Source organism: Condylura cristata, unplaced genomic scaffold (assembly GCF_000260355.1).
Source record: "Condylura cristata isolate star-nosed mole 26May11 unplaced genomic scaffold, ConCri1.0 scaffold00004, whole genome shotgun sequence".
In the NCBI taxonomy this organism is placed as follows: Eukaryota; Metazoa; Chordata; class Mammalia; order Eulipotyphla; family Talpidae; genus Condylura; species Condylura cristata.
The window spans coordinates 30,260,189-30,288,173 of NW_004567105.1; the positions used below are offsets into that span (position 1 = coordinate 30,260,189).

The 27,985-nt window shown below is 40.6% G+C and overlaps 1 protein-coding gene across 1 annotated transcript in view; it reads right to left on the reverse strand.

The window, feature by feature from the left end:
• The window catches only part of RAB21 (RAB21, member RAS oncogene family), a 25,577-nt gene extending 9,074 nt beyond the window's left edge, over positions 1–16,503 (reverse strand). The window contains exons 1-3 of the mRNA XM_004675886.2: positions 16,094–16,503; positions 4,358–4,417; positions 3,500–3,607 (exon numbers count right to left, since the gene is read on the reverse strand). Coding sequence (XP_004675943.1) covers positions 3,500–3,607; positions 4,358–4,417; positions 16,094–16,243 — 318 coding nt within the window. The 5' untranslated portion in view covers positions 16,244–16,503. The remainder of the gene's footprint in view (positions 1–3,499; positions 3,608–4,357; positions 4,418–16,093) is intronic.
• Positions 16,504–27,985: the final 11,482 nt, after the last annotated feature.

Below are 27,985 nucleotides of genomic sequence, written 5' to 3' on the forward strand. Positions count from 1 at the left end.
TCCTGACCCACCTGCTGCTCCCTTCAGCAGTGTACTTGTCAATTGGTCTGTTCTGCTCCCCACTCTGTCTCTCATGAATCCTCTCACCACCCCTGCACCTCTGGCCTGGACCTTAGTTCTGTATGTATAAATAAATCTTAAAAAAAATAAATAAAGGTTATCAGTACCTCAACTCTGTAATAATGCCATCTTTTTTATTTCATTCGTATATATAAAGTTTAACTTCTACCCTCGGTGACTTAAATTAAGAAAAATGTTGAGTACTGGTATAAAGTATAAATCTTTATCTCCTCACAAACATGCCAGAATTCAATTATGTATTACTCTACTACCTGCATATACAGCACCATAACCTATTAAATCTTAGCAGTTTAAAAAAAATTCATCTCCAATCAGATCCCCTTCCACAGACATCATAATCACTAACCCCATATATTCTGTGGTGAATTAAGGATAGTCATGAATAGTTTGCCAATCTTCCCATGGAGTCAGTCCATTACCTCTGAATCTGGACTAAGCTTATAACTTGCTTTGACCAAAGAATGTGACAGAAGTTAATACTATGCTTGTTCCAGAATTAATCCTTAAGAAGGCTGCTATACTCTTGGTATATAGTTGTCATATAAGCTTAGGGTAGAGGGCCACCTGGTGGTCTAGGGGTTAAATCTCAGTACTATCACTGCTACAGCCTGAGTTCAATCCCCAGCCAGGAAGGTGACCCACATATGGTGCAGCAGACCTTTCTAGTCTCCCCCACTGCTCCCTATGCAGTGCATTACAGTAGGTCTGTCTGTTCTGCTCCCTGCTCTGTCTCTGGTCAATCTTCTAACCTCCTATACATCTGGCTCTACACCCCAGTTCTATGCAAAAAAAAAAAAAAAAAAAGAGGCTTAGGGCAGAATACAGAATAATGATGAAGCATGTGGGGAAAAGTACTGGAGGATGAGACACCAGACAGAGGCCATATGGAGAACCAGGTCTTCTTGTAATGTCCCAGGCCTTCTTGTAAAACCCCCAGTTCAATGTCTCTGCATGAGTGATTCCACATGGACTAGATGACCTGCCCACTCAACCCACAAAATCATAAGACATAACACCTTGTTATAAGTCACCAAATTTTGAGAGGTTTGTTACACAAGAGATAAATGGTCATTTAGCAACCTAAGACTCAATTTTCTCTTAATAAAATACCTGAACTGTTTCTTTTTTTTCCTCATCTTTTTTCCCCCCACAGATCAGATTTCTCATTCTTTTTACATCATTTTGTGCATTTTTCCATCTCAGTTGTAATCCCATGGGCTTTCCATCACCAAATCACCCATGTGCCATCACCACAGTCCAGTGCATGAACTGTTTCTTTTTTATGCCAAAAGGCAGGAAGAGATTTTAAAAAGCTGCAAAGAGCAGTCCCAAAATAACAACAAAATCATTAAGTCTGCAAACTACCTATTATTTCTATTTCTATTTTCTATTGCTCATAGAAAGCATTTACACATGTCATTAATAATCCAGGGATAACTTGTATATATGATTAATCAGTTAAATACTAGGAAATAAATGAAAAGAGTAAAAACATGAAAAGACAGTTTAAACAAGAACAAACCTGCAACTCAAAGCAAGAAAACTTCTGCCTTGGAAATTACCCTCTTTATACATATTCTTGATGTATTTATTCCAAGACATGTTTTCAAAGAAAAGGTCAAAAAGCAATCTATCCTGATAATGATGAGAATTCAGAGGAAATTTAATGGTTACTCACTTTTCTCTTCCAAACAGCTTTACTTACTTTTGGTTCCAAATTTTTATTTAATTATACTGAATTAATATAATTTAGTGTAAAAGGTTTAAATTCTGTTATAATCACTGAACTATGAAGTCAGCATAATTTCTACCTGACTGGCTGTACAAAAATCATTTTTTTGAAAACAGGTGGAAGAAATCTCAAAGAGTAAGTGAGTACAACTAACTAAAGGTCATATTTACTAATCTAACACCAAAACTCCAGTCCTGCAATCTTCCATATGGCTAGAAGGAGGATAGGAAAAGGTAACAGTGCTGCAAAAGTGAGGAGCTGTTCTGAACTTCTAGGTCCATTTGTCCATTAAGGAAACACAGGGTCTAGCAAAGACGATAATCACTGAGACACAAAGTTAAAAGAAAAGATTTGGTTCAGATAGTAAAGGTGGCACTAAAATCAGTGCATTGAGAAGCCTGTTCTGAGGGTGACCTCCTGATCTTAGGGGCTTCTACTTGGTATCCAAGTCCTTTTTAATATCTTCGTTTTTTAGCTAGCTTTGGTACGTCACCAGTCTAAGCCAGATACATCTGAACTACATTTGCCCAAAGCAAATCCAAGGACGAACCACAGTGTCAGCAAGAGCCCAAACAACTTAAAAATCTATATTTACTATATATGTTTCAAGAGGGGTTAAAAAAAAGAGCGCTTTAGGAGCCTCCCTGGTGGCACAAGGGATTGAAGCGCAGCACTACGAAAGAAGCTGTTTGTAGCCACTGCAGCATGAGTTCAATTCCCAGCCAACGAAGGTCACCCACATGGCACAGCAGACCTCTCTTGTCTTGCCCACTGCTCCCCTCAGCATTGTTTCAGTCACTCGGCCTGTTCTGTTATCCTCTCACCCCTCCCACTTCTGGCCTGTACCCCAGTTCTTGTATGCATAAATAAATAAATCTATCTTTAAAAAAAGAAAAAGGCTTTAAAATAAACACCAGAAGCCTCCCTGGTAGCACAGGGTTAAAGTCTTAGCACAGCACTTTCATGCTACTGCCAGTCAGCCAGCCAACCACTGTGCCATGAGTTCAATTCCTGGTCAGGGAGCTAAACCCTATGGTGCAGCAGATCCCTTCTGTCTTGCCTCCTGCTCCCCTCAGCAGAGTATCTCAGTAGATCAGCTGTTTTGCTCCCCAGACTGTCTCTGGTGAATCCTCTCACCCATGCATCTCTGGCTTACACCCCAGTTCTTGTATGCATAAATAAAAACAAGCTTAAATAAATACTACCTGAATTGTCCTTTTAAAATGTATATTCTGGGCCCTCCCTGGTGGTGCAGCAGGTTAAAATGTATATTCTATTCTCCAGGATAACTTAAACTTGATCTAGTTCTCCTTTTTCCTGTTTACAATAAAGGTTTATGCAACCACAACAAGAATTCACATGCCAACTATACATGAAATCAAAGAAATGTATTTGATTTTACTTTTAATAGGGAGAAAAACAGTCTGTTTTTCTGAAGCTTCACTTCAGATTATTTCCCTTTCCTAATATTTGAGAAGGCCATGTAATAAACTATTAAGAACTCTGACAGTCATATTAATATAAATTAAATACTCAGTTAAAGTTTAAGTGGTCACTACTTATGCACATACTGAATACCTTTAAAATCAAGATAATTCACATAGGTATCCAAAAAGGCATGTTAACGGAAACTTGAAAAATCAGTATTTTCCTATTAAGTTATCCACTCATAGGTAAATAGAATACCTTCTGAAAAGAATCTTCATCTGTTATATCATAAACTAAAATGGCTCCATTTGAATCTCTGTAGTAAATCGGACCCAATGCATGGAATCTCTCTTGACCTGCTGTATCCTAAATAAAGCAACAAATGCTTATTAGATCAGAAGGAAAAAATACATACATATCTGATGTAGCAACTACAGTGAACGAATATTAATTGGTAAGTGGGAGATGAAGTCACAAATAACACCAAAATGGCAACTGAAGAAACATAATAGGTATAAATTTTTTTAATCAAATTATATCCAAAACTTAACATTTTTTACTGATATAATAGTTACTGCTCTTCTTCCATCCTCCCTCCTCCTCAATTTTCTCACATCAACTAAAAAAAAGCAATTCAGTTGCCAGTGGTTAAGAAGGCCATTATAAGGCATTACAAAGTAGGAACTGGCCTTGCCTAAAATTTAGGTTCCCCAAAGATAAACAAAAGAAAATGTATCCCCTAAGGCGGACAGAACATGAAGACACAGGGAAGAAAGGCCAGGCAGCCTAGTCACCCTCCCTATCCTTTCTCTGATATGGAATCCCTCAGAGATGAAAGCTTATGATAGAAAAATTCATGTATAATACAATTACATTCAAAAATGTAATTCTTATCTCCAGCTTAAAAGTTAGAGCAATATACATGTATATGTTTGTATTCAAGATAAAATTCTTAGTCAGATTTGATAAAAACAAATTTATTAACAAAAGTTTTGGTAACTGTCAATTAACTTTAAAAAGTTAAGAATTTAAATTTCTAACCCTTGAGCCAATTAAATACTGGAAATTACGAACAGGCAGGGGCTTTCCCTCACATGATGGAAAACATTAACTTACCCATATAGCCAGGTTTACTCTTTTCCCACCAATATTTAACTTCTTTGTTAGGAATGAGGCCTAAGAAAAGAAAAATACACATTAAACAATGCTTCATATAAAATAACATTTTTGGGTCCTTCCTGGTGTCACAACAGGTTAAAGAGTAGCACTATGAAGCTATCTGTAGCCACTGAAACAAAAGTTCAATCCCTGGCCAGGGAGGTGACCAACATAGTGTGGCAGACTTCTGTTTCATCCACTGTTCCCCTCAGCAGTATACTTCATCAATCTGCCTTTTCTGCTCCCCACTCTGTTTCTTGTGAATCCTCTCACCCCTCACATCTCTGGCCTATACCCCAGTTCTGAATGCATAAATAAATAAATCTTTTTTAAAAAAATAACATTTGTTATCCTAAATGCTATAGGTGAATGATTCACCTCAATATGAAACTCAAGTTATCTGGAAGAAAAAGTAATCACTAAGTTTCTGTTAATTACAACTATTTTCACTGAACACAGAATATTACTTACATTTATCTTAGAAAAAAGATAAATAAAAAGTTGATGTCTTATGGATAATTACAGAAAATATGAAGAAAAATTCATAATTATTTGTCATTTCTAATACTTTTTTCCCTATAAAAATTTTTCTCAGGGCGTTTAATTTGATGCCACCTTATCTAATTATAAAAATCTAAGAGATTTCTAAGATGAGATAAAAGAAATATTTACTGGTAGCTTACTTAACTATATGCATTTCAACATTATTTGAAATGTTCCTATAATTACTTTACAACTCAATAGTTGTAGATACAACTTATATCTAATAATGTCCCAGATGCTAAAGTCATATAAATAAAATCACTGCAGCATTCAGTCTACTGCAGAAGTAAGAATGCAAAGGCAATTAAAGTAACATATGATAATGGTTAAAATGGAGGGTCTTGCCAAGCATACTCTACGGAGAATACTGAGAAAGGATGTGTAAAGTCTGCTTGAATGAATCAAAGAATGCTGCAGACAGGTGACACAACTTTAGGAGTAGAAGGGGGTTTTCCTGACAGGTGGGTGAAGACACTGAAGACTGAAACACATGACCGCTGCCCAATGGGGAACTCCACAGTGGTATGGTCAATGCCAGAGATAAAATGATAAATCTAGGCAAAGGTTAAATGAATCAGTAAGGTCATAGAATTTGGTATCTAAAAGTATGGAATTTTATCTTGTGGCTTTTAATAAAACATTCTGAAACACTAGTCATTTATTTTGATGATGTATACTATAATCAGGCACAACAGTTTCCCCTCAACTGTGGTTCTGCTTTCTCTGTTTCAGTTATCTGCAATCAACCATGACCTGAAAATAATATAATCAGTAAGATATATTTTGAAAGAGACCGCATTCACACAAATTTCATCACAATGTTATAATTAATTCTATTCTATGATTGTTGTTAATCTCCTACTGTGCTTAACTTTTAAGTTAAATTTTATCATAGGGACATAGGGAAAAACAAGTCCTCAAATAACATCATTTGCTTTAACACCATTTAAACATCTAATGCAGAAAAACAAGCCCAGTCAACAATGAATGACATTAGTTGAGGCCTGCTTTCACTATACTGTCATTTCACTTAAAGGCACAGTTTCCAAGGATATTTGACAATGTTAAGACCTGCCTTACTATATGTAAGGTTCAGTACTAGTCATAATGACAGGCTCACTGAGGATCTAGGGACATAGTCCCCTCAGATAAGAGACTACTACTAAATACTTGGGAGATGCTGCATGTTGCTCTGTAATCCCTGTGTACATTCACAATGCATGTTAGCACACCAAGATCCTACAAAAAAGAAAGCTGGCTAAATGCATTTATACAAGCATTTCTCCAGCACATTTTACCTTTTTCCATCGAGAAATACCTAATTCACTCTAAAGAAAATAGTTAAGGGATATTATTAAAAAAGGGTATCACTTTCTGGTTTTAAAGCAGTGAAATATAAGAGCTATATTTTAACAGAATACTCTGGGTTAGAAGGAGAAATTGACCTAGAAAGGACAAGACTAGACATGGGAGATGGAAAGCTGCTACAAAGTTGAAGAGAAAAACAAAAAGGGCCTCCACTAAGTCCTTGAAGGGGTGTAATGGGGGGGAATAAAATCAGGAATAACTGAAGTGGGAACAAAATCAGAATCCAGAGACAGTTGAGATGGAAGAAAACTGAGTTCAAAGTTATGTAAAAGGTAAAGCAACCAAACAAAAAAAAATGAGTAGTAAATTATTATCAGAGAAGGAACACAGATTTTAAGAACTATTTCCTGGATACATACCAAAGAAAATTAGAAGAAAAGGTCACTGGATTTTGAGATTAATGAAGGAATCCACAGATAAATATAAATAGCAAAGCTCAAAACAAAGAATGTCTGCTCTCAAAGCCCAAATTATACTATTTAAGATTAAATGAAACATAGCTTATATAGAAAAGAGTAAACCATAAATTGCAATTTTACAAAAGAATGAATTGGAAAATGAGAAGACCAAGCATGTTCATAACGTGTTTGTTACACTGATAGAAGAGGGGTTAAATATCTGAACTAAGAAGCAGGTGACTGAATCTAAATCTCAAATTTGCCACTTAATAGTTGTATGTCTTGAACTCAACCACATTTATAGTTTCAATATCTGCTATTTAAAGAAACTCAAATATATATATTTTTAAAGATTTAGCTTTTATTTTTGCATACAAGAACTGGGGCTTAGGCCAGCGTTGCAGGGGATGAGAGGATTCACCAGAGACAGAGTAGGGAACAGAACAGGCTGACTGACTGAAATAACTGCTGAGGAGAGCAACAGAAGGGTCAGGAGAGGTTTGCCATGCCATGTGGGTCAGCTCCCTGACTGAGTGTCGAACCTGTGCTGCAGTGGCCGCAGATAGCTTCATAGTGCTGCGCTCTAACCCCTGCGCCCAAAATATGAATCTTAACCAAATAATGACAAGTCGACTTAAATAACTTCCTTCTCGCAAACAAATTCAAAAGTAAACTAAGCTTCCCTCATAAATTGGTTTTCCAGCCCAACTTTAGTGCTTTGGTTGCAGTCTCTTAAGTCATTAAGGTGTAGTATCTTAGAACTATCATCAGTAAATTTTCTTCCCCAATAATTCATATACATAAAAACGTAGACTGGAATTCTTCAGAGATGTTACCAGGGACTTATAAATTCCTTGGGAAAATGTATGGAAACTGCTTTTAATGTGCATATGAGCAGTTTTCTTGGGAGTGAGTGGGTTCATAGCTTTTATCACATTCTCAGAAGTCCATGGTCATCTCCCTCCCATTCTTACTACAATGTAACAGAATTAAAAGCCACTGCCGCAGAGTAAGAATTATAACCACAAATGTCATCTCAGTAGTCTAGCTAAGTTACATATGCCTATAGAGGTGATAAAAGACAGATTTTAGGGCCCTCCCTGGTGGCGCGGCGGGTTAGGGCACAGCACTAAGAAGCTGAGGCCACTTCCGCATGAGTTCGATCCCTGCCTGCCCCGGAAGTGATCCATCTGGCGTGGCAGACATCTCCTGGCCTGCCTGCTGCTCCCCTCAGCAGTGTACGTCATCAGTCAGCCTGTTCTGCTCCCCACTCTGTCTCTGGTGAAGCCTCTCACCGCCCCTGCACCCCAGTTCTGTACGCACAAATAAATAAATCTTAAAAAAAAAAAAAGATTTTAGTTGGTCAGTTGCTCCCTTGATAGTAAATCACTTCTTTCAGATGAAGGGATTGACGAAGTACACTGCTGAAGGGAGCAGCAGGCAAGACAGGAGAGGTCTGCTGAGCCATGTGGCTCACCTCCGGGGCGGGGATGGAACTCACACTGAAGCGGCTGGGGCTCGCTTGCAGTGCTGTGTCCTAACCCGCTGCACCACCAGGGAAGGCTCTCAGCTTTATTTTAAAGTGTAATTGTATTTGTGTTTTGAGCACATTTGCTCTTTATTAAAGTAACTAAAGTATAAAAAGTGGGTGTGTGCAATAATAATAGTATCTTTAACATCAACTGTGGGCAACACTATAGCTCCTCCTGTCCTTTCCACTAGAGAAGTGAAACATTATAGTCATTTCCGTCCCTAGAAAGAGGAGGGAACAGTGGCATTAAATAATATCAACTCATAAAGTTCTAGGAATATAAGAAAATAAATATTACATACTATGTGCCAACCACCGTGCTGTGGTTTCTCATTTAATCTCAATCACAACCCTGTGAAATAGGTAATTAACCATCTTACAGTTGTGAGGCTAAAATTTAAAGAAATTACGGTGACTCACAGAAGGTCAAATAATCCAGTCAAGGTGCTAGAACAGGTGAGAACCTCTGGACTCCACTGTGTCTTCCATTTTACAAAACTGACTAGTTTAGAACACACACTCATTCTTATATAGCATTCTCCATCAGGACATTAAGTGATCCTGAAAACCAACTCATCTCCCCAATTTTCTCAGGTTAGATACAAAGTAACAAGTATCCTACTTTATTCCCTTAGACCCCAAACTACAGCACTATTCCTTTAAATTTCAATGATTTAATCATCCCAAAGATTTATTTATTTACTTATGCATATAAGAACTGGTGTCTAAGTCAGAGATAAGGGGAATGAGAGGATTCACCAGAGACAGAACAGGTCTATCTACTGAAATACACTGCTGAAGGGAGGAGGGGATGAAATAGGGGAGGTCTCATGTGCCATGTGCCTTAGCTCCTTGGCTGGGAATCAAACTCGTGCCTCAGTGGCTAATCATAGCTTGAGAGTTCTGAGACCTCAACCCCTGGGCCACTTGGGAGGCCCCAAAATTGGTATCTTATTAGCTCATGCTAAGTGCTGTCATTTACCTGATATTTATTTACCCAACATCTTATTTGAAAACACAGTGGATTTTTTAAATTTCTATTAAAAACAATAGAATTGTAGGAAACCACTGAAACTTATCTGCCAAATGAGTCTTTTTACCACTTATGTAACCAATCTTTTGATTTTACTACTAGCGAGATTATTTGCTGTGTTTGTTAATAGCAAAATACCTAAAGCATAATAGTAGGCGAATTATGGACAAATACTCTCTTTCCTGTCTTTATCTTTTGAGTTCAACAGTGTTTCATTAATGGGAAAGAAAAAAAGGGGAGGAAGGGAGAGAGAAAATTAATGTATAACTAAACAGCTACATTAAATTTGCTACAGTCATTAACACTGTTTCAGGCTTACAGACTTCAAAGCACTTATTACCAACACTCGCAGACCTTAAGACAAGAAAGAATTCTGGCAAATTGTTTAAAAAACTGGTCCTCTGTTGCAAGACAATACAAATTAGCACCAGAAGACCAAGTGGGATGCTGGAATAGTTCAACATTTCTTGTCCTCAGTTTCTAAAGATGAATATAAAAATCAGTTTAGAGTCTAAGTAAATTGAAAAGAAAAGTCAAAGTCACATCTAAAGCACTTCAAAGAAGAAAATGGCAAAATCAAGTACATTAAGAATTCAAAGTCACATTTGAGAAAACCTTTTTCTTCAAACAAAACCAACCGGGCCCTCCACGTGGTGCAGCGGGTTAAAGCACTGCACTAAGAAGCTTACGCCACTTCCCCATGAGTTCGATCCCCGCCTGCCCCAGAGAAGATCCACATGGCCAGGCAGACCTCTCCTGACCGGCCCGCTGCTCCCCTCAGCAGTGAACTTCGTCGATCTCTCCGTTCTGTTCCCCGCTCTGTTCCTTGGTGAATCCTCTCACCCTCCGCATCTCTGGCCTGTACCCCAGTTCTGTACGAATAAATAAATAAATCTTTTTTTTTTAATTATAGATACAGATACTTTTTTTTTTAAAGATTTATTTATTTATTCGTACAGAACTGGGGTACAGGCCAGAGATGCAGAGGGTGAGAGGATTCACCAGAGACAAAGTGGGAAGCAGAACAGGCAGATCGACGAAGTACACTGCTGAGGGGAGCAGCGGGCGGGTCAGGAGGGGTCTGCCACACCATGTGGTCACCTCCGGGGCTGGCGGGAATTGAACTCATGCTGAAGTGGCTTTAGCTTCTCAGTGCTGTGCTTTAACCCGCGGCGCCACCAGGGAGGGCCTAAATAAATAAATCTTAAAAAAAAAACACCACCCAGTCTTCCAAAGCTCACATGTGCCTAGTAAAATATTGAGTTAGAGAGGGACTTAGATGATTTTATTTAGTAAAGATACTATAATGTGGCTTCCAGGGTTACTTGAAAGATATTTCAGGTATGAAAACACTAATCTTAAAACCAAGGAAACCAAGATTCCTAGGCAAAAGGCTATCGCACCAAATATAAAACCAACTGCTGAGCACTGAATGCCAAGTGTTGCGCAGGTGAAGGTATATAGTGGGAAAGTAATATCTCTAGCCTTATGAAAACATGTAGCATTACTGTACTATTGTGGACTGGGAAATTTAATGCAAGTCTTAAATTATCTCATTTGCCAAACTGTCAGGAATATTACCTGTTCAGCCAACCTTCTAGCACTGCTTTACTAAATCAAATTTCAGGCACTCTACCCTAGATTTTAGGTGGCAAATAAGTGGAATTCCAGTTAGAATTGTAAAAGGGGAGATGGTTAAGAGTTCTGATTAGAGACAACAGTACTTCTGTACATAGAAGACTAGTTAAAAGTTAAACTAAAGTGCATAAGTTTAAAGTACCTTCAATAAGGGAAGGGGAGGAACGGGTATAGAACTAAAGAAAAGGAAGTAATCACCTAAGAGCCCAGACACAAAGACATACCAAAGATCAGAAGTAGTTACAATCAAAACGGCACAAATATTTAAGAAAAAAATGTCAAGAAAGCTAACAGTCAAAGCACTTATCTTTATATTCCAAGGCTGGCACAATGTTACATATATGATAGTTATAAAGTAAACAATCCATGACTTTAATTGCTCAGGTTCAGCAGCACTGCTTCAAAAAATTCCAGGAAAAAAAATTAAAATTTTAGAGAAAAGGCTACTACTACTCCCTCAACACTCCAATATCTGTCTTGTTTATTAACACCCTGCATGAGCAAGGAAATCTTATTGAGTCTGGGTACTCTAAAAGAGATCAAGATTTTTTGGATTAGGGAAGAAGTCCTGAGTTCTCATGTTGCTCACCAACAAGATTATTTCATAATTACTAATAATTATGGTCTTTAGAGGAGCACAGCAAAAAGGGAGCTGTACTTAAAAACAAAGCAGGTCAAATGTCACAATTTTCAAAAAAAGAAGTGAATTTCCAGAAATATCAATCCCAGTCAAAACTCTAGGATAATAAAGACACACACAATCTAAGAATTTTTAAAATGCAGTGACCCTTCAAACACATCATGAGTTGTCAAAATAATTCACATCAAATTAATCCCATTATCTTTTTGACTGAGTTAACATGGAAGAAACCAAGGCAAATTTAGCACTATTCATTTAACAACAAACATTTATTGTGCAAGACACCATGCAAGGAGCAACACATGTGATGGTTCCCTATGCAATACACATAAAATCTCATGAGTAAAAGCCTTCAATTTTATAAAGAACCAGCTTACAGATCTTAAATTATCCTACTCAAATAATGTTGCCTAACATCTAACCCATGTCTAACTTCAAAGTTCTTTCTCTTTTCACCACATCCTACTGTCTCCTAATGCAGAAACAGAGCTCGCCATGTCTTCCAAAAACATTTGACACAGCAACTCATGATACTCCCTGTAGGCAAAGCTGCTATGGTGAGTATAAAAGTTAGGAGATCCATAATACTAGAATAACCACTTTCATCAAAAACTAGATCTCACTAGTATTAGCCTACAGCTGTCAGTTTTAAGTTATTTTTCTGTTCCATCCATCATCATTAATATGTGGAATACTTCATAATAACTATTTTTTCTCAAGGGGCAAGAGGACTGTCTGAAAAAGCTCCACCTGGTCATGCATCACTGGAATGAAAATCCTGAAATCTACTGCAGAGCTTGGTACTTGGCCCTCTCTAGCTCTCTTGCTTTCAAAGTCTTTATTAATGACCTGACAAGAACACTGATAACATTTTTATTAAACCTTCAGGTGACAAAGTTAAAAGGAATAGGTAATCCAGACAGCAGGGAACATGCCTTATTTTTCATATGCAAATGACCCAACCAAGTACCTAACTTACTCAATCCGTGATTACTGAATTACAGCATTAAATTTAAAAGGATTATCACTAAATTTTAGTCACCAGAGCAAATCTATCAAAGCCAACTTAACAGGTCAAATACATTAAAAACAAGCCGTCCCTTACCAGAGACATTTTATGGATGGAGTGGGGAATGGGATCAAAAGGGTGGGGGGGAGAATACATGGGACTACAGTGATGGTACTAGGGTGATTTGGTGATGGGAAGCCCACGGGGATTACAACTGAGATGGAAAAGGGCACAAAATGATGTAAAAATAAACTATCATAAAAACAAAAAACAGGCTCTCCCTGATGGCGCAACGGGTTAAAGTACAGTAGTAAGAAGCTACCTTCAGCCACAGCACAAGTTCAATCCCCAGCCAGGGAACTGACCCACATGGTGTGACAGACAGTTTCTGTCTTGCTCCCTACTCCCCGCAACAGTGTATTTCAATTAATCCACTTCCTGTGTTACCCACTCTGTCTCTGGTGAATCCTCTCACTCCTGCCTTTGCACCTCTGGCTTGTATCCCAGTTCTTTTATGCATAAATAAATAAATCTTTTTAAAAAATAAATATACATTACAGACAAAAACAATTTTTTTAGGGCCTTCCTGGCGGCACAAAGGAATAGATTTCAACACTATAAAGCTATCTGCAGCCACTGCAGCACACGTTCAATTCCCAGCCAAGGAGGTAACACTGCTGATGCTCCCCTAAGCAGTGTATTTCAGTAGATACGCCTGTTCTGCTCTCCATTCTGACTCTGGTGAATCTTCTCACACACACCCACACACACACACCTCTGGCCTACACCTCAGTTCTTGTATGCGTAAATAAACAATCTTAAAAATAAACTTTTTAAAAATCAAAGGAATATTCTGAGAGATGCAATACTTTTTTTTTTAAGCCAATAAGACTAAGACAGCAAACCCAATCAATATTAATCTATGTGATGATTGCCCAAAAGCTCAGAATCTTTCTTACTTCAATGTTGGAAAAGGATTCTTGGGCCTCCCTGTTGGGCAAGGGGTTACGTATCAGCATTATGAAGCTATCAGCACCCACAGCAGCATAAACTTAATCCCAGCCAGGGAGCTAACCCACATGGCACAGGAGACCTCTCCTGTTTCACCCACTGCTCCTCTCAGACATCTATTTCAGTTAATCCACCTATTCTATTCCCAACTGTTTATGGTGAATCCTTTTACCACCAACCCACCCCCTCCACATCCCATCTATTGCATACATGAATAAATACGTCTTTAAAAAAAAGAAAGGTTCAATACCAAATGTGATATGTGCTCAATTCAAGCCACACTTAGAGTCATTTCTACATACAGCTCAAGGCATCATATTTTAATGACTAAACAGTGATCTATCTAGAAGAGCTGTCAAAATAGTTAAATTATTTACAACAATGTCATAAGAGATCCAGTTAAAGGAACCAGAGCTGTTTACCCAAGAGAAGACAGGACCAAGATATGATAACCATCATCAAATAGCTGAAGAGATGTACAATGTATGACCAAGATTCAAAGGACAGAGCTATGGCTGAAAAATACAGGGAACCAGATTTTGGCTTGGCATACTGAAAAATTTATTGGAAATTAGACCCATCCAAAAATGAAACAGGCTACCGCAGTACATAATGTTTTCCACTTTCTGTATCAGTTCATCTTACCACCAAGATGATTAATGTATTAAATAAAGGACTGAAACAGTAAACTATAAACGACCTTAGATTCCTCTCAGCCCTATAATTCTTTGAAACATGAGCCCATGAGTATGTACTTTGCAAAACATAAAAACTGTACAAAGATAGGTAGGTAGTGGGAGTCTGGCTGGCAAAAAAGGAGGGAAGTCTTCCTCTCATACTGTTGTGATGCATTAGCTCCTTTCCATTTGGGAATTAAAAGCATACAAACTTATTTCTTAAAGTCACATTGAAGTAAGATTTCCCTGGGGAAAAAAAATGTTTGACACATGAGATGAGAGATGAGCTGATATTTAAAAGAAAGAGATAAGATAGAAAGCTATTCCCATGCATTAGTAGGCAACAAAACCCTCAATCCAAAGCTGTTATAAAAACATTAAAATCAGACTGCTATACTTTTGGAACTGGACATTTAATTTCATGTTCTCCTGCAATAGTGTCTCTCGGATATTTAAAATTCTTTAGGCTTCTTTTAGCTTCAAGAATGTTTTTGTAATGTATAATGAAAGTGTAATTCTTAGGCTGAAGGGCTAAATTATCTTTAAAAAACAAGAAGTCAATTACAATGATTTTCTCTTTTATGTTAGGTCTGTGGAATGAGAGCCAGAGTGCCTTTAGATTTAGCTTAATGGTAACATCAAACATCAAAAATCACAACAATTAGGAGACTGGGCTTTCTACTAAGCAGTGTCCATGTTCTTACACACTACACAATCTTTAATTAAGATCTATTATGCAATTGGGAAGTACTAATAAAGATGTCAAATTTACATTGGACCAAGCCGTAAGTAGTTTTATGCATACTTATCTTGACAACTCTATAAGCCAGGTATTATAATGGCCATTGTAACAGATGAAGAAACTTGGGCAAAGAGAAGTTAGTTAACTTGCACAAAATCACAAAGCTAAATGGATGGAAATGATAGGAAATTACACAATCAGGCTCAAAAGCTCACTAGACTTCACTGTACTAGACTGATCAAATCAGATTAGCAGGAAATTCTTCTTGCGTGTGCAAAGTAATTTATTTCCACGGAGAAATAATACTACAACTGCTTCAGAGGCCTGGCTTCCCTTCCAACCAATGACTACATTTTAACACTTTTCCAACTAACATAACACACAAAGCCCACTCTATTTTATAGGTAAGAATACAACAGCAGCGCCTAAGCTGTTAGTTTGGGGGCCAATAACTGGCAAATATTTACGAGGCGTTTCCAAGTGGATGTCGGCACACCAACCTCGCAGAACACAAGTGACTCGCCAAGTCAGACCCACACAGGCAGCAATGAAACTGCGTAATCCACAATGCCAAGCGGTCATTTCAAAAACCCTCCAGAGAGAAATGTTTTACCAATCAGCATGTTACTCGAAGACAGGACAAAATGGAACTTGCATAAACACTTAGTCATCAGTAAGCGTTGAAGTTAAAAATCACCTAGTTCGCAAAACCAAACCTGAAGCTAAGTTCCTAAATCCCAAAGAAAGAAAGGCTGACATTTGTCGACTGTGTGGAGGGGCACCTAGGACCCAAGCAGAAGCGAATCAGAGGGGAAAAATCAGTCCACCTATGGCGATTCGACGACGTGCGCAGCCACCATGGGGGGGTGTCTCGGGACTTTCCCGGGCCCTGCCACTCACTCCTCTACCAACAGCCTGTCTTTAGGTCTACCCATGCCCCACCCGGCGGGACCCCTGCGCGGATTCAGGAAAGCAATCCTTAGGTGGAGATGACAGGCCCCCGATTCGAGAACCCACACGGCAAGGGACGACGGCGACAAAGTCCTCACAGCCCCGGAGGTGTAGGGGCCCCAAGGTGCCACCTCCCGCATCCCGGGGCCGCACCTGCAGAGTGGTGATGTGCTTGTCGTTGAACTTGTTCTCGCAGTAGCGCAGCACCAGCGACGTCTTCCCCACGCAGCCCTCCCCCAGCAGCACCACCTTTAACGAGTAAGCTCGGCCCGCCGCCGCCGCCCCGCCGCCGGCCGCAGCCATTCTGTCGCCCGCCGGCCGCTGGAGCCCTAGAGCCGCGCCGAGTTCCCCACGGTCGCCGCAGCGTCTCTAAAGCCGCGGCCCGCGCAGGTCCCACCGCCCCACCCCGGCCAACGCTGAAGCTGTCTCCACTCCCGCCGGGGGCGAGGCCTGGAAGAGCCGACCGGCGGTCGGAGAATGAAGGGCCCCAGCTACCACGTCAGGCACCCGAGGAAAGGCGAAGTAGAGCGCTCCTTCTCCGCCTCCCTCTAATGGCGTCTCCTTCCTCCTACGTCACGCTCGGGTCACGTGGCCGCCCTGGCTGCTGGCGCCTGGGGACCCGGCCTGGGGGCCGGAACGTGCCTGGATGTGGGCGGGGCTTCTCGGGCCTCAGCCGGGCGCGGTTTGGTGGGACTGGAGCTCCCGCTCGCTGTCAGCTGCGGAGCCTGGCGCGGCCTCTCCGGTAGGTGCGATCCTGTGGGATTCACGAACGAGGAATGCTAGGCAATCCCAGTTTGGGTGAATGGGGAATTGCGGAACATTCTTATCCAGGGAAATATGCATAAGGCTAGTGTGCACACGTGTTGTCGCTGGACGCCAAATCTGACAGTGTGTCCTTCAGTCCCAGATGGTCTTTCACTGTGGATAACAGATCATAACTATTGAATTGCTTTCATTTCCCCACAGCTCCCGGTCTCTTCATTTTCCAGGTCTCAGCTTAAGCGGAAAAGGGTTCCTTGACCACCCATCCTTCTCCTTCTGTCCATCATTTTCTCTCCTCCCTTCCCTCATAAGTTAGGTATTTCATAACACCAGAAATTATATTTTATAATTCTTACTGCACTTCATAAATGTGAACCTGACAACGTATTTATCTACCCTCATTAGGTTGTAGATTTGTTAAGGAAAAGAACTGTGTAAGACTTGCCCACTTCGGGCCCCTCCCTGGTTGAGCAGGGAGTTAAAGCACAGCACTGAGAAGCTATCCACTGCCCCCTCAGCGTGAGTTCAATCCCCAGCAGGGGTAGGTGACCCACATGGCGAAGCAGACCTCCCCAGTCTGCCCACCGCTCCCCTCAGCTGTTTACTTCATCAATCTGCCTGTTCTGCTCCCAACTCTGTCTCTGGTGAATACTTGCACCTGCACCTGGGGCCTGAACCCCAGTTCTCCAGTTCTGTATGCATAAAGAAATCTTAAAAAAAAAAAAAAAAAGACTTGCCCACTTTGAATTTCTGACTCTTAAGTAGAAGACACCGAAAAGATATTCTGTAAATATCTGGAAGTGAAAAAAAAAAAAAAATATCTGGAAGTGAGTGATTAAACAATACTTCCTTGTTTGAGGACTGCTTATTTTTTTCTTACCTGCCTCCCCTCGCTTTAATGAAATACACCCTTCTGAGAAAGCATATTACTGTTTCTGGTACCTCGTATTGATACCTTTCTATTGATAGAAATCTGGTGTTAGTCAAATCCTTTTTAAAATCAAACTCACTTTTCCAACTCAAATAGTCTATTCATTCAACAAATATTTGAAAATGCCCAGCATATGTCAGGCACTGTAGTGAACAAAATTCAATGTCTCTGTCATCAAAAACTGACATTTTTAGCAGGGAAGGCAATCACACAATCAGTGCTTTTATTTTGATAAAGCAGTTCAGAGTATTTCACAAATGTATATTGGGATCCAAGTGGTTTACAATACTAGTGAAGTCTTCCAGTAGAATGTTACCTTTGAGTAGAAGTAACCTTGCAAGCAGAAAAACAGCATGTTCCTTGCAGTAGGAAGAAACATGTTAATTTAAAAAGGAATTCAGAAAGAAAAAGAACTCCTGATGAGATTGACAGAGAAACCAAGGGTCCTTTCAGCAATGGAGGGTTTTAATCAAAGAGGTTAACATCAGGTTTGATTTTTTTTAAGATTTATTTATTTATGCATACAAGATCTGTGGTACAGTCCAGAGGCGTGGGGAGTGAGAGGATTCACCAGAGACAAAGTGGGGAGCAGAATAGACAGGAGAGGTCTACCAAGCATTGTGGGTCACCTCCGTGGCCATGAATTGAACTTGTGCTGCAGTGGCTTCGGATAGCTTCATAGTGCTGTGCTTTAAACCAGTTGCTCCACCAGGGAGCGCCCAAGTTTGACTTTTAAAAGAGTACTCTGGGGCCTCCATAGTGGCCTAGGTATTAAAACTCAACTCTATCATCACAACAACCTGAGCTGGATCTTTGACCAGGGAGCTAACCCACATATGGTGTAGTAAACTTTTCCTGTTAAACCTGCTGCTCCCCTCAGCAATGTATTTCAGTAGATCTGCCTGCTCTGCTCCCCACACTGTCTCTGCTTCCTTCTCCTTCAGAGTCCCTCTCTTTTTCTCTTTTAAGCTCCACCCTCCTTCTGGGTGGGGCAGGGAACCTGGAACTTCCCCTTTTCCTAGGGACCACCCTGTTACAGTTTCTATATCTTGGCTATTGTGAATTAGAGCTGCAGTGAACAGAAAGGTAGTATATGTCTTTTCAAGCCAATGGCTTTGTAACTGGGTGGTCCCTAGGAGAAGGGAAGTTCCAGGTTCCCTGCCCCACCCAGAAGGAGGGTGGAACTGAGCAGAGAAAAAGGAGAGAGAAGAGAGAAAAAAGGCAGATGGAGAAGGAGACCTAAGGAAGCCACATGGAGCAGCAAACATGTGATGAAGAAACCGGGCTTGTTTCCTGACCCTGGACTGGTTAAGGCAGATGTGGGTGAGACACCTGTAGGGAGGTGACTATGGCAGTGTTTATATTGATTTTGATTTTGCTCTTTTCCTCTCAGATTTGTCTGGCCATTTCTGACCCTTTTCCATGGGTCCCGGCCAGAAGGTGCTTTAGTCTTGTGGCAGGCTTTCAGGCCTTGCTTTGGGCCAATCCCTTTTGGGTTGACTTTTGCCCACGAGGGGATGGGTAACTTCAGGTGTTTGATTCAGAAGTTACATTCTTTGTGTTCCATATTGTATATTCACTGTATTAAAGTCACTTTTCATTAAAGCTTTATATGTTTTGTCTTGCTGCGGCAGATGGCAGAATCCACTTAGAGCAGGCAGGTTTTGGGGCTTCAGGGGTGCCTCTCTCTGAATTGAGGTGCCCTATAACAGATTCATATTCAATTCCAGAAGTGAGACTCCTGGTAGTTCTATTTTTAAGTTTTTGAAAAACCTCCATACTATTTCTCATTCAAGAGACCCTGCGTATCTTTAGGCTAGATCAGTTTATGTTTCAACCAATGGTGGACAAGTAGATCATATTTTTTAATAAAATATCCTCATGATTATTTCTGAGGATGTATTCTCTACCTCTTTCCTCTGTATTTGTCCCCTAGGGTCTTTGTAAATTCACAAGTAAGTCCAGAGCTGCTAGAGACTTAGGGACTTATTTTGAAGAGGCCCCCTACCAATGCTCATTCTGACCTCTTCATCCTATTAGGTAGAAATCTGCCTTTCTGCCTGATGGAGGAAGGAATGCTGATGGAGGAAGGAATGCAGAGAGGCATCACAAGATTAACGCAAGGGGGATGGGTAAAAGGGGCTAGTGTAGCAATTAACACAGACATAAAAAATCCTTGACACAGCCATAAAATCAAGGTCCTCGGGTGCCAAAGCCAGATGTTGGGATGTCGGGATGTCAGCAGGAGGTCCCAGCAGATAACAAAATGTCGGGGTCTGTGTCTGAAGCTCAGACCCAAAAAGGTAAAAGATAAGGACATGGAGATGAAGCTCATTAGAGCTTCTTCAAGTTCTATATAGATATTTAAATCAGCAACTGACTGCTAGCCAGGTTGGGTCCCTCCATACCTGAAGAAGAGGATAAAACCAAATGCTACCCCCATAAAGGGACAGGGCTTCCTGCCCTCCTGTGCCTATGTAAGTGTCTTTTCTTCCCCTGTCTCTTTCTAATAAACTTGTTCTTTAAATATAACTGAGTCTCTGTCTCGTGGAGAATTTCGCCATGTGCCACTGAAAGGGAGCTCTGGTGAAACCTTTCCCAGAGTGAACCCAAGGACCCCGAACTCTAAAAAAGCGCCATCACTGCCTATAACTTACTGTCCTTCATTCAGCCCACATCACATGTGTTTAATCCTTCTTCCTAGTAAACATATTTATATAGATAAATAAAGCAACAATATTTAAGCCTTCTCATCTTGTCTCAATACAGCTAATCCTTGCAACCACTGTTCAAATCATATGGATCCTAGAACATTTAAAAGCTTGATCATCTAAGAACCTTTGTGTCCTATGTTGTATTTATCACTGAAACAAAAACAATTAACTTTTTATTGCAAAATGAAATTCTTTGTAAAGTTAAAACAATTTTCCATTTAGTATACCTTGGGATTTAAGGTAAGTATTGCAAACATTCATGCATTACAATAAATCAATTTGGAATGGTTTTGAGCACAAGATGGGTAAATAGAGACATAAATTATGGCAGTTTGATAATGATCCCCTCAATGAAAGCAAGTACTCCTAAAGTCTACAAGTGTTACCTTATTTGGAAAAAGGTTCTTTTCAGGTGTGATTAATGATTTTGGAGTCATTATCCTGAATTATCTGGATAGGACCTAAATACAATCTAAATATCATTATAAAAAGGAAGTAGGGCCCCTCCCTGGTGACCCAGCAGGTTAAAGCACAGCACTAAAAAGTTAAAGCCACTTCAGCATGAGTTCCATCCCTGCCCCAGAGGTGATCCACATGGCATGGCAGACCTCTCCTGGCCCGCCCGCTGCTCCCCTCAGCAGTGTACTTCAACAATCTGCCTGTTCTACTCCCTACTCTGTCTCTGGTGAATCCTCTCACCGGCCTGGCACCTCTAGCCTGTACCCCAGCTCTGTATGCATAAATAAATAAATTTTTAAAAAAAAAGGAAGTAGAAGAAGATAGCCAAATAGATGAGCAGAAGGCAGTGTAATCATGGAGGCAGAGGGTGCAATGATGCAATCACAAACCAAGGATGTTGACCACCATCCGAAGCTGGAAGAAAACCTGGCAACCTGGGTGTAGCACTTTGTCCACAAGCCATCTAAACATCAGAAGGATCTAACAATTAGCCCACTTACAAATAGGAGCCTACAACCACCAAAGGTCTTCAATCAAATGGTCTTCCTCTGTTCCTTGCTTTGCCCAATGATCTCTTGCCAAACCCACATTCCTATGCCCCCAACCCAACTCTGCAGCCAATAGAATTCAGTTTCTTGTTCTCCCAAGCCCTGTTTTCCAAAATGTTATATGAACCCCTTCCCCATCTCTTTTTTAAAAAGATTTGTCTTCATTTATTTAGGCATATAAGAACTGGGGTGTAGGCTACAGGTCAGGTGCAGGAGAGAAGTGAGCCAATTCACCACAGATGGGGAACAGAACAGGTGGATCTACTGAAATAACACTCTCAGCAGGCAAGTCAGAAGAGGTCTGCTGTGCCACGTGGGTTAGCTCCCTGGCTGGGGATTGAACTCATGCTGCAGTGGCTTGATAGGCAGCAGCTTGATAATGCTGAGATGTAACTCTTGCAGCACCAGGGAGGCCGTAGATCTAAGTCTCGAGGCACTTACCTCTCACTGACCCAGTTCTACATTGAAGTTCTTTCTTTCCCAACTATGGCATTTTTGGCATTTATGCACAGTAGTAGATAAGTTTTTGATTTCCCAGGAACATGTGTTTTTATAAATAATGCTACAAATAACTAAAACTCCAATAGATAGCTCAAGACAGATTTCTAATTGGTGATGATTGACACATGTTAGTAAATCCTTTGTGTAGATCCTTCACATCAAAATTAAAATCATTCTATATCTCCCAAAAGACCCAAGCATCATTATACACATTAAATCAATGACTTAATAATGACTAAGGAGCACAATATTCAATAGAAAATATTTCCAAAGAAAGTAATGTGAGGGAAAGAACAGTATAACCAATTTTTCAGCCATTCAAGTTATAACAGGGCCATCCCCAAGAAAAGGGGAGTTTCCAGGCTCCCTGCCCCACCCAAAAGAGGGTGGAGTTGAGAAGAGAAGAAAAAAGTCTGGAGAGGAGACAGAAAGCAGGATGGAGAGCCAGAAGGAGACCTGAGGGAGGCACACAGAGCTGAGAGACATGTGAAGAAGCAGCTCTTGTTTCTTGGCCTTGGACTGTTTGAAACAAATGTGAGTGACAGGCCTGTGGAGAGGTTAACTATGGTAGCGTTTATCTTGATTTTGAGGTTTTTCTTTTCCTCCCATACTTGGCTAGCCACTTCTGACCCTTTTCTATGGGTCCCCTCCAGAAGATGCTTTAGATTTGTGGCAGCTTTCAGGCCTTGCTATAGGCCAATCCTTTTTGGGTAGAATTTTACCCATCAGGGGTAAAATTTGTAACTTTGGGTTTTTGCTTCAGAAACTATACTCTTTTCTGTATTACACACCAACTGTATTAAAGTTTCTTTCCATTAAAGGTCTTATATGTAGGTGGGCTCTCCCTGTTGGCACAGTGGGTTAAAGCACAGCACTAAGAAGCTTAAGCCACTTCCCCATGAGTTCGATCCCCGCCTGCCCCAAGGAGATCCACATAGTGTGGCAGACCTCTCCTGACCCGCCCGCTGCTCCCCTCAGCAGTGTACTTCGTTGATCTGCCTGTTCTGCTCCCCAATCTGTCTCTGGTGAATCCTCTCACCCTCCACATCTCTGACCTGTACCCCAGTTCTGTATGAAAAAATAAATCTTTAAAAAAAAAGGGGGGGGTGTCTTATATGTTCTGTCTTGATGCAGTGGATGGCAGAATCTATTTAGAATGATAAATCCTACTTGTTGCTCAAACATTCCATACCCTTTCCTTTTACTTCTTCTGCCATAGAGATAAAAAGAGAAAGACTTGAATTGAAATTCTTGGAATGGGCCCTCCCTGGTGGCATAACGGTTTATAGCGCAGTACTGCAAGCTAGCAGTGGCTGCTTCAGTTCAAGTTCGATCCCAGAGGTGACCCACATGGTGCAGCAGATCTCTCCTGCCCTGCCCGCTGCTCCCCTCAGCAGTGTACTACATTGGACTGTTCTACTCCCCACTCTGTCTGATGAATCCTCTCATCGACCCCTGCACCCCTGACCTGTACCTCAGTTTTATATACATAAATAAATAAATCTTAAAAAACAAAATCTTGGAGTTATAGTAATTATACCACAACTATAAGGATCAGAATTATTTATGATGGCAGAGCAGGTCAGAAGTAGAAGTTTCTACAGTCGAGTGGATATCCTAATCCTGGATTGCCCTTTTCTGGATTTCCTATTAGAGAAGGTAATAGTTCACTTATACATTTCTCAGCAGACTCTGATTAGTATATTCACAATGATAGCATTCTAGAGAGTTTGGGGGCATTCAAAGCAAATGGAAACAAAATGTTTCATTTCCTCAATGAAACCAAGAAGGTAATAGGCTTTGTGAAGTTTGCTGTATCTAAAGTAGGCCAGGAGTTCTAGAATAGTTGTGGTTATGTGGAGTATCTAGAAAGAAAGTCTAATAAAGAACTATAGAATTGGGCTTCCTTGATGGCACAGAAGTTAAGTCCCAGCAATATCAACCTACTGCCAGACACTCCCTCACCAGGGAGGTGACCCACATGGCGCAGCAGATTCTCCTGTCTCACCTGCTGCTCCTTGCAGCAGTGGATTTCAGTAGATCTGCCTAGTCTGCTCCCTACTCTGTCTCTGGGGAATCCTTTCATCCCCTGTACCTCTGGCCTGAACCCAGTTTTTGTATGCATAAATAAGTATTAAAAATAAATAAATAAAAAGAGGAACAGTAGAAATAGTCAGTGCCAAGGAGAAGAGAGCAGCTTAAGAGAAAAGGGATCATGAGGACTCTCCCTGGTGGTACAACATGTTAAAGCACAGCACCATGAAGCTATCCACAGCCTTTGCAGCACGAGTTTGATCCCTGGCTAGGGAGGTGACCCACATGATGCAGCAGACCTCTCCTGTCTCCCTGCTGCTCCCCCTCAGCAGTGTACTTTGCCAGTCTGCCTGTTCTTTCCCCACTCTGTCTCTGGTGAATTCTCTCAGCCTCTGCACCTCTGGTTTGAACCTCAGTCCTCTATGCATAAATAAATATATCTTTAAAAAAAAAAAAGGGATCGTGAAATGTTTTTGAGAGGTCAAGATAAATAAGGGTTAGAAAGCTATTTAGTGGCCCTCCCTGGTGGCGCAGCGGGTTAAAGCACAGCACTAAGAAGCTAAAGCTACTTCAGCATGAGTTCAATCCCTGGCCTGGAGGTGATCCACATGGTGCAGCAGACCTCTCCTGACCTGCCCACCATTCCCCTCAGCAGTGTACTTCACCAGTTGGCCTCTTCTGCTCCCCACTCTGTCTCTGGTGAATCCTCTCACCACCCCTGCACCTCTGGCATGTACCCCAGATACATAAATAAATCTTAAAAAACAACAACAACAACATTTAAATGGGAGGGGAGATAAAAATTCAAATGAATAAAATGTAAAGATCTTATTGACTTTGTTCAATAATTCATGATTCTGGAAGTATCCTATTCAGCATTTGGCAAGGAGATCTGAGGAGCAGTACAAAGTGGGAAAAAAATTTTTTTTCAAAGTGAAAAATTTTTATAGGCAGAAAGATACATGATAAGAAAATGCACTAGTAAAAAGCATATTGATTATGGCAAGTGTCCTTTAAGGCACTGCATGTATCTATAAGGCAGATGATCTACATAGTGCTGACCAGATAATTCTGGATTAAGTACATTAAGACTACATTCCTGGGAAATGTTAAAAATGCACCATTTGGGGTCCCCCCTGATGGCGCAGCGGGTTAAAGCACTGCACTAAGAAACTTAAGCCGCTTCCGCAGGAGTTCTATCCCCGCCTGCCCGGGAGGTGACCACATGGCGCGGCAGACCTCTCCTGACCCGTCCGCTGCTCCCCTCAGCAGTGTACTTCGTGATTGCCTGTTCTGCACCCCACTCTGTCCCTGGTGAATCCTCTCACCCTCCCCATCTCTGGCCTGCACCCCAGTTCTGTATGAATAAATAAATCTTTTTTTTTTTAAGCACCATTTGGTGATTTGTGGTTTAGCATAAATGACTCCCTTTTGGGTTTGCTACCTCTTCTTTGGAAAACCTTTACAACTACTTCCAGAAATTCTAGTACAGATGCACTTGTTTCTGTATAACTTTTGTACAAAAGCAAGAATTTTGGGCTTAATATATAAAAATATGCAAACACTGAAAATGAATAAATTGGGCCCTGTTTGATGGTACAGTGGGTTAAAGCGCAGCACTATGAAGCTATCCACAGTCTTTGCAGCACAAGTTTGATCCCAGGCCAGGGAGGGACCCACATGATGCAGTAGACCTCTCCTGTCTCACCCACTGCTCATCTCAGCAGTGTCCTTCTTTAATCTGCCTGTTCTGCTCCCCAGGTGAATTTGGGGACTCCTCTCACCAGCCCTGTACCTTTGGCCTATACCCCAGTTCTGTGTGCATAAATAAATTTATTTAAAAAATGAATAAATTGAGGATGATGATATGGAGGGGAAAAAACACAAGATAATGAAATCTGAAGATAATGAAACAGAACTGTAGCTATTATCCCACAGTTGTCAGATTGGAGGGAACTGAAATTTGGGGTTTAGGAGCAAGACAGAGATCTTTTTTTTTTTTTTATGTAGTCTGAATTGCTATTCTCTGGACATTAGAACTGTGTCTCTCCTGATTCTGGAATGTAGTGCTCAATTACTACTTATTAACTTAAACAAATGAATGAAGTTAAGCATACAAAATATCGAGGTCTGAAAAATTTTCTGGATTATCAGGGGCTTTGTTAATTAGAACTGTTAACACTTTTTTCCATTTTAAGCATCTAATACGAATAATCACAATAGAAAGAATCATAGCTATTGTCTACTGTGAACCTTTTGTGAGCTAAACCCATTCATTTCTTGATTTGCTTAGTCATTCAGCAACCTTTGTCGAGTGCCAGGCAAGTTGTCTCTGCCTTCATGGAGCTCATATTCCAGTGTGGGAGGCGACATGGAAACAATTACAACAATGTGTGACGGCCATGTTTGATGCCAACCTGGCAGTCCTCCCAACTCCTTTCACTCAGAATCTGGTCCTGCGCTCAGAGATCTATTCTCTACTGTGAGGCCCATGGACCACCAGCTTCTGGTTGGTTCTGAGCTGATCTCCCTGTGGTTCTTTCCCGTTTTGTTCAGAGGTGTCTCTACTTCAGCTTGTGAATAGTTCAAATACTTCTTGCTAGTAAACAAAACTGGGCTGTAATTGTAAGCACTGACCACAAAGGGGCACAAGCAGCTTGATGAAATTTTACAACTTTGGCCAGAGCACAGTCAAGCATCAGAAGGCCCTCAACATGAACTAAAAGGAAACCATAGGGAGATGTCCTTATGATATATAGAAACCACATATATTCCAAGTACCATCTGGGATACAGGAGAGAGAAGGGGACTATTTTGAGTCATTAACCCCTGAAATGATAATTTTATGTTTTAAGAAACTTAACATTCTTGTATTCTTGTTACAGGAGGAATTTAAGCTGAATTTTCAGTCTCAGAACGTATTCACCAATTTCCACTAAAAAAGTGCACAGTCTTGACAAATGGTTAGTTTTAAATTTTTATAAGTGATTAAAATATGAGATTTGGTTTTGAAAATTATTTTTGAGCACCTCTTTCAGATAGTTTGTATTTTTTAAAAAAAACATTTATTTATTTATATGCCCTCCTTGGTGGCACAAAATTACTGAACTTTTTAGCATAAGTTGCAGATATAAAATAAGAGTCTCAAGAAAGAAATTTAGGAAAACAATTTTTACTGTAACATAAAGTGTTAAAAGGAATTAGAAATTTAACTGAGTTTCAGTTTTCCTGTGAATGTGGAAGTGAAAGTGAAAAAGCAAAAGATTTAGCTTAACTGTTCTGAGAGCTTGTTAAATGTCAGTTCCAATTAGATTACTATTTGGCAAGTGTCTGTTCTTCAACAAAGTGTGCCATCAACCAATGACAAAGCCACCGTTCATTGATTTCTTGTACCAGGTAAAGTGTTTTTGTATATCTGCAACCTAAATTTCTTTACAATACTGCAAAGTAAGTATTACTATTCATGGAAGAGAAAATCAGGCTTGTTACCACATTGGTGATTTTTAGAATCTCACTGGATATGTGAATGATTTAGAAATCTTCACTTTCAGCCCTCCCTGGTGGTGCAACAGGTTGAAGCAGAGCACTAAGAAGCCACATTAGCAAGAGTTCCAGTTGGGGGGGGGGGTGACCCACATGGCGCAGCAGATCTCTCCTGTCTCGCCTGCTGCTCCCCTCAGCTGTATACTTTGTTTATCTGCCTGTCCTGCTCCCCACTCTGTCTCTGGTGAATCCTTTCACCACCTCTGCACCTCTGGCCTGTACCCCAGATTTTTAAAATAATCTTTAAAAAAAACTTCACTTCCACCCTTACAACAAGAAAACAACTGAATAAACTGAAAATAAACTAAGACTGTAACAGGGTGGTCCCTAGGAAAAAGGGAAATTCCAGGTTCCCTGCCCCACCCAAAAGGAGGGTGGAGCTGAGAAGAGAGAAGAAGAGAATGAAGCAGGATGGAAAAGGGTCAGAAATGGCCAGACAAATCTGGGAGGAAAAGAGCAACATCAAAATCAATAAAAACACTGCCATAGTCACCTCCCTACAGGTATCTCACCCACATCTGCCTTAACCAGTCCAGGGTCAGGAAACAAGCAT